Here is a 7738-nt window from a genome sequence, read left to right as displayed (position 1 = left end):
CTCCCCCCCGAGGGGGGGCAGGCCACATTAGCTGTGGTGGGGGCTCCCCCACCTGCTCTCCTGGCGCGGGAGCGCGGAGGAGGGGAAAACCCCCCCCCACAGACCTTATTTTTAAACATACGTTTTTTATTGATTTCAGAGAGAAAGGGAGAGGCAGAGAGAGAGAGAGAGAGAGAGAGAGAGAGAGAGAAATATCAATGATGAGAGAGAATCATGGATCGGCTGCCTCCTGCACACCCCACACTGGGCATCAAGCCTGTAATCCAGGCATGTGCCCCGGCCGGGAATCGAACCGTGACCTCCTGGTTCACAGGTCGACGCTCAACCACTGAGCCACACCGGCCGGGCCCAAGAGGGGTTTTCAGAACTGCACCCCCTACCCGTGTGAATCAGGGCCTCCCCAGGGGCATCTGGGGGCTGAGAGTGACACTCTGCAATTAGGGTGCCATTCGGACCCCACACAGGAGGGGGTGTTTCCCTCCCACAGCACCTCTCGTGGGGTCCCTGGAGCAGCAGCCCCAACATCACCTGGGGACTTGGAGCCCGGGCCAGGCCTATGGCTTGAGACCCTGGGCTGGGCCCCGCCGGCTGCATTTAACAATCACCCCCTCGCCCCCCAACACCCTGGGAGGCCACAGGGTATGAGGACCAGGGGTGCTCACACACCGCGCTGACCTCTCTGGTCGCCAGAGAGAGGCCTCTTATCCGTTCCGCCTGGTCACTGAGTAAAATTGATGTCATTTTCCCTCCGCGCGGAACCTGCCTGGAACACATCGGCGTCTCACTCTGCCGGTGGTTGTTAAGGAAGCTGAGAACAACTGACGCTCTGTCCAGGGGCCCATTTTCCAACGGGGCTGCCCAGACCCAGGCCTGCTGCTGTCAGCTCTCCGGCCCCGGCGACGATTTGTTCTTTAGAATATCCCTGCTCCTGTGTCACCGCGCCCTGCCCCCAACCGCAGGAAAAGCAAGTCACGTGTGGAAAAAGACACTAGGCAACATTTGGAAAACCGTGGGAAGCCGAAAGCCGGGGACACAGCACCCCCTCTCTCTGCGCTTCCCGCTGGGGGACCCCCAGGATGGCTGGCAAGAGGCTTTTCCCTCTGCGTGGACCTGGGCAGGTGAGTGGTGTGTTGGGGACACAGAGCTCGGAGCAGGCCTCCACGTCCCTGGATAAGAGCCAGGCGGAGGGATCTTTTAAAACACAAAGCAGGCCCGGCAGCTTGGCTCAGTGGTTGAGCATCAACTTAAAAACCAGGAGGTCGAGGTTCGATTCCCGGTCAGGGCACATGCCCGGGGTTGCAGGCTCCATCCCCAGTGGGGGACATGCAGGAGGCAGCCGATCATTGATGTTTCTATTTCTCTCCCTGTCCCTTCCTCTCTGAAATCGATAAATGTATTTTTTTTAAAAAAGAGAAATTATAAAAGAAATATAAAAATAGGATCTTTGTCTTATGACTACTTCAGTTGTTATAATGAAGGTTTATTCCTTGCATTCATGACCCGGACAATTGAAAAAGAAATAAATGAGATGAAATTATCCGCAGATGGAGGAGTCGGGAGCGGGGCCAGGCCCCCAGCCCGCTGTCTGGGCTTCCTCTGGGTGGACTAGAGGCCGCACCCGGTCATTACCCAGCCACCAGGGCGACCGGGTTTCGGCACAGGAAAGACAGAAACCCTTCTCAGAAACCAGGGACACGCAGCGCGAGGAGTTAGCAAAAGCGATCCCACCGCTGGGTGAATCCCTAAAAGGAAACCGCGGCAGGGGCTCAGGCGGGTTATCTGCACGCCCACGGTCACCGCAGCCTCCTCCACAACAGCCTGAAGGGGGGCGCGACCCCAGGGTGGTCACAAAAGGAAACAGACAGCGAGACTCCACGCATCGGAGGTCCCGCTTCCCGCCAGGCTTCGCTGCGCACGGCAGGACCTGGTTTTTTTGTTGTTGTTGTTTTTGTGGTTGTTGCTGTTGTTTAACATATTTTTATTGGTTTCAGAGAGGAAGGGAGAGGGAAAGAGACAGAAACATCACTGATGAGAGAGAGTCATGGATCAGCTGCCTCCTGCACGCCCCCTACTGGGGATGGAGCCCGCAACCTGGGCCTGTGCCCTGACAGGGAATCGAACCGTGACCTCCTGGTTCATAGGTCGATGCTCAACCACTGAGCCACACCAGCCGGGCGGAATCTGTTTTGCGTTAAATTTTGATCTCGATTCCTCCTACCAGACTGGACTCCTCAGAGCAGGGAGAGCAGGGACGGGGCTCACTGGGCTCTTCATCCCAGGGGAGGGGTCCCCCGCACGGCAAGGGGCTTGGATGGCTTCCAAAAGGGGTGGCGGGCAGGGCCCACTCACCATGCAGACCCAGGCAGTCAAACAGCGCCATCCACCGTGGGCACGCCCGACAGCCCCCCCCACCCCACCCCCCCCACCGGGATCCCAGGCCATGTGGGCCTGCCTCCCCCTGAACGGAGGAGGAGATGAGGATACTGCCTGCCTGGGTGGGGACCCGCCAGGACTCACCATGTTCATGACGGTGAGGATGAACCTCTGTGCGGCCTCGGCCCCGTGGTACTGCACCATGTCGGCGTCGGCCACCACCAGGGTCTCCACGGTGTGCTCGTTGGTGAGCCGGATGGCGCTCCTCCGCTCCCGCCAGTCCGGCGACGGCCCGCCCTTCCTCGGCTTCTTCTTTTCTAGAAAACAAGGAAGGCGTGAGATCAATCCGTGGCGGCGGCGCGATTCCCAACCCCGAGCACGGAGCGGGCCTCCACGGAGCCTCCCTGCGAGAAAGGACACTCTCCACCGGCCAGTGAGGGGTCTGCACCGTCACAGGGGAGCCGGGGCCGCTCACCGGTGTGGGAGGGGGCTGAGCGAGGTCAGTGATCGGGTCTAGCCAGGCTTTTTTTTTTTTTAATATGTTTTTATTGATTTCAGAGAGGAAGAGAGAGAGAGAAATATCAGTGATGAGAGAGCATCATCAATGGGCTGCCCCCCAGACGCCCCCTACTGGGGACCGAGCTCACAACCCAGTCATGTGCCCTGACCGGGAATCGAACTGGTAACCTCCCGGTTCCTAGGTGGATGCTCAACCACTGAGCCACGCAGGCCAGGCCCGAGATGATCTAAAAGCTGTCCCTGCCTGCAAACGGTGTATTCCTGTGTCACATCCAGGTCGCCTGCCTTCGCTGAACAACAGAGATGGACTTTGCTAGGTCATCAGTTTCACTGCCTGGATGAGTAGAAGCTGAGCCACACCGGCCGGGCTCTAGGTGGCGGGTTAAAGCAGGGGTCCTCAAACTACGGCCCGCGGGCCACATGCAAATACAAATATTGTATTTGTTCCCGTTTTGTTTTTTTACTTCAAAATAAGATATGTGAAGTGTGCATAGGAATTTGTTCATAGTTTTTTTTTAAAACTATAGTCCGGCCCTCCAACGGTCTGAGGGACAGTGAACTGGCCCCCTGTGTAAAAAGTTTGAGGAGCCCTGGGTTAAAGTTTGCACACACACACAGACTTACATAAAATTCCCAGGCCCTCCCAAATTCTTCTCTGATCACTTTTTTTCCCTTCAGCCAAAGCAAAGGGTCGGTTTGTAGAAAAACACCCTTTTTTCGCCTGGAAACGGTGGCTCCACGTGTTGGAGAGAGCTCCCAGCCAGGGGAACTTTCCGGCAGCTGCAGAAACCCTGCATCCTTGAGAGAGAACGGCCTTCTCTTCTCTTTTTCTTTTTTTCAAAAAGGGAAAAAAAAAATAAGTTTTGCTCTCCAAGGATGAATTCTTTAAATAACTTTGCCCAAGGCCAAGTCGTTTTCATAAAAGGCATCTTTTGCATGTAAATTCCTTACAAAGAAAGGTGCAAAATAAGAGTTTTGTGATTGTTTTGTTTTTGGGGTTTTTTGTGTTGTTTTTTTTTTTGTCTAGTTAAGATCCCAAATAAAGAACCGATCAATCTTGAAGTCCAAAATCAGCGCTTGTCATCAATGATTCTCTCTCATCACTGATGTTTCTATCTCACTCTTTCTCCTTTCCTCTCTGAAATCAATAAAAATATTTTTTAAAATATATTTTATTGATTTTTTACAGAGAGGAAGGGAGAGGGACAGAGAGTCAGAAACATCGATCAGCTGCCTCCTGCACACCCCCGACTGGGGATGTGCCCACAACCAAGGTACATGCTCTTGACCGGAATCGAACCCGGGACCCTTGAGTCCGCAGACCGACGCTCTATCCACTGAGCCAAACCGGCCAGGGCAATAAAAATATTTTTAAAAAATCAGCACTCGCACTAGGCAGGAGGTATGACTCAGACCCCACCCTTGGGACTAGCAGGACCAGGGGTAGCAAAGCTGAGCTGGCCCCACCTGACCTTCCCACTCATGGTCATGGCCACTGAGGTACCAAGCAGCCAGGCACTGCTGCCTGTGGGGGAGGTGGAAAGAGAGCCCTTCAGCCAGCAAATACTGAGAACCACTGTGTGCGAGGCACTGCCCCAGTACAGGGGACCCTCTGGAACAGGGGTGGGGAACCTCTTTTCTGCCAAGAGCCATTTGAATGTTTGTGACGTCCTTTGTGGGCCATACAAAAGGAGCCACTGAAAAATTAGCCTGCTAGCCCGGCCGGTGTGGCTCAATGGCTGAGCGTCAACCTATGAACCAGGAGGTCACGGTTCGATTCCCGGTCAGGGCACATGCCCAGGTTGCAGAGGCTCCATCCCCAGGAGGGGGCGTGCAGGAGGCACCCGATCCATGAGTCTCTCTCATCATCGATGTTTCTCTCTCTCTCTCTCTCTCTCTCTCTCTTCCTTCCTCTCTGAAATCAATAAAAAATATATTGTAAAAAAAATTAGCCTGCTCTATTCAGTCAAACATTTAATGAAGTCACCCCTACTGCCTTGGCAGGGCCCGACCCAATGAGTTCTCGGGCCTTATATGGCCTGCGGGCCCGACGTTCCCACGCCCGCCCCACCGTGAGCAGGCCCTGGTTCCTCCCGTGTCCCAGGCGGGAAGGTGGCTGCTCTGCTCCTCCCACCTCCACCGCAGACCAACGAGAGAGATTTCTGAGCAACTCAGGTGGCAACACGGCAGATCGAAGAGATGCTCCATCATTTCCATAAAGCAACAGAGACTCGACGGAAGGAAAAATAAATTTCCAGGGAGAAAAAAACACCCCCAAAACGTAACCATACTGGAAGCCCAAGTTTTAGGAACGAGTGGAGCTAGTGATATGTAGCCCGCGATTCTGTGATTTGCACGCCTTTGTCCAGTCAAGCACACGGCAGGCTGCTCTCACGTGTTTCGTTGGGGCTAGAAACCCTTCCTTTTTTGGTATGCGCAACAACTTTCCAGGCATAAAAGCATTTCAGAAAAACAGGCTGATGTATCTGCCAGATGCAAGCAACATCGTTTTTTGACTCCCGGTTACATTTTGTTTGTTACCAAAACCTTCTCTCGTGGGAGCTCGCAGTTTATAGAGCCAGTCACAGAAGCGTCAGGCTTCTCTGAAGCGAAGGTCGGGCTGGTCTTACTGACGCTCGTGTCCTGCGCGGCTTTGACCAACGGGGAGTCACAAAAGATTTGGCAAGTGGCTCTGCACGGATGGAAATCTTTCCCTGAGCACCCTTTAGCTATAAATGCACAGCATTTGTTTTCAGAACAGATAATGCAATTTTACTTAAGTTAGAATAAGTCTTTAAGGAGGAAAGGAGGTTAAATTTGTTCTGTGACAAATAATGTTCCCGTTTTTGGGACTGAAAGTAGAAGGCAATATGTGAATGTTTTAAGTGCTAGATAACTTATGTATATAAAATACTGCAAGGAGCCCGGCCGGCGTGGCTCAGTGGTTGAGCGTCGACCTATGAACCGGGAGGTCACGGCTCAATTCCTGGTGAGGGCACATGCCCGGGTTGTGGACTCCATCCCCAGTAGGGGGCGTGCGGGAGGCAGCTGATCCGTGATTCTCGTCATCACGGATGTTTCTATCTCTCTCTCCCTCTCCCTTCCTCTCTGAGATCAATAAAAATATATTTAAAAAATATGTTTTAAAAAAAGAACACCCGTGCTTTTTTTGCCGACATTCAAGTGCAAAACCTCCGTCTTCATTACAGGAAAGGGCCGCAGGGAGGGAAATGGAGGGAGATTTGGGGGCAGGCATTTGCCTGGAGGGCATGAAAGGCGGACGCTCACATCACCAGAACAGCCAAGACCACTGAGAAGCGGCCATCTATACAGAAAAGGGCAGTTTTTCAAATCAGAGGCCAAGCCAAGCAGGCCCCTGACAGAAATTAATTGAGGCCCTCGGCCCCAGTGCGGCTCCAAACACTCAACACTGAAATGTGATTAAGCCCTGCCCCAAAGGGAACCAACCCACCGTCCAGATGTGACTCAGAGGACCCCCTGCCCCCAGGGCAGAGCAGGCGTGACACCCAGACGTGACGCCCAGACGCTAGGCCGGCCCCTGCCCACGGTCAGGTCAGCCCCGCGCAGGGAAAGGCGCCCCTGAGTCAAAGCCCGGAGGTCCCCGACAGGCAAGGGAGGTCAGAGGACACCACAGAGCAGTCGGAAAAGCAGCAGCAACCGGCCTTGGCGGGGATGCCTTAGAGCAGCGGTTCTCAACCTGTGGGTCGCGACCCCTTTGGCGGTCGAACGACCCTTTCACAGGGGTCGCCTAAGACCATCCTGCCTATCAGATATTTACATGACGATTCATCACAGTAGCAACATGACAGTTATGAAGTAGCCACGAAAATAATTTTATGGTTGGGTCACAACATGAGGAACTGTATTTAAAGGGCCAGAAGGTTGAGAACCACTGCCTTAGAGTTTCTCTTCTGGGAGAAAGTGGTACTTCTTTAAACATTGGCACCAAGAGCACTTGCTATGTCTGCGAGGGCCCAGGAGGCCAAGTCCAGGCTCCATTAAGAGGTCCTGAGCTATGGCCTCTGAGTTCTGTCTCTAAATAACACCTGTCTCGCCCGGCCGGCGTGGCTCAGTGGTTGAACATCGACCTATGAACCAGGAGGTCAGGGTTCGATTCCGGTCAGGGCACATGCAGGGGTTGCGGGCTCCATCCCCAGTAGGGGGCGTGCCGGAGGCAGCCTATCCATGATTCTCTCTCATCACTGATGTTTCTCTCTCCTGCTCTCCCTTGCTCTCTGAAATCAATAAAAATGTCTTTTAAAATAATAATAATAAATAAATAAATAACACCGTCTCCTTGGAGAGAAGCAAAGCCCCGTTTTGCCTCCCCCACCCAAGTGTCCCTGAGCAGGGGTGTGGCGACGATGCCCATGGCGGGTGTGGGTGGGGTCTCCCGGTGTCCCCACCTGGGGGGCTTTGGCCCTTCCCAGCAGGTTCCCACCATGAAGGCGGTTCCAATCCCTGCCGACCACCAGTGACGCCTGATATTCCCTGCCCCATTGGGCGGGCTTTAGTTCACCGTCTAGCTCTGTCCCAACCCCGAGACGCGGGATCTGATCCATGACTCGCTAATGGCCTGAGAAAGGTCTGGGCTGAAGGCAGAGTGTGCAACCCAATCCCCGTCGTGGCGAGCGAACTCCCCGTCTGGTCCTGCAGGAGACATCGCCCGCTGCCCTGGAGGGAGGCCCTGCAGGGCGGACCACTGCCTTCGTGGCTGGAGGACGCCCAAGAACACTGGGCAGCAGATGTCCTGACGGGCCTTTTTTTTTTTTCCTCCTGGGCTTTTCCATGAGAAATGAGTGGACTGAGAAAGCAGACCGTTGTG

At 54.2% G+C, this 7738-nt stretch overlaps 1 protein-coding gene across 1 annotated transcript in view; it reads right to left on the bottom strand.

Moving 5' to 3' along the window:
* Nucleotides 1-7738, bottom strand: part of ADAMTS17 (ADAM metallopeptidase with thrombospondin type 1 motif 17) — an 88648-nt gene that overhangs the window by 66689 nt on the left and 14221 nt on the right. The window contains 1 exon segment of the mRNA XM_006103975.3: nucleotides 2518-2690. Within this exon segment, the coding sequence (XP_006104037.2) occupies nucleotides 2518-2690 (173 nt within the window).

Source organism: Myotis lucifugus, unplaced genomic scaffold (assembly GCF_000147115.1).
Source record: "Myotis lucifugus unplaced genomic scaffold, Myoluc2.0 scaffold_525, whole genome shotgun sequence".
Classification (NCBI taxonomy): domain Eukaryota; kingdom Metazoa; phylum Chordata; class Mammalia; order Chiroptera; family Vespertilionidae; genus Myotis; species Myotis lucifugus.
The sequence above is the reverse complement of the archived record's forward strand: the minus strand, read 5'-3'. Positions and strand labels throughout refer to the sequence as shown.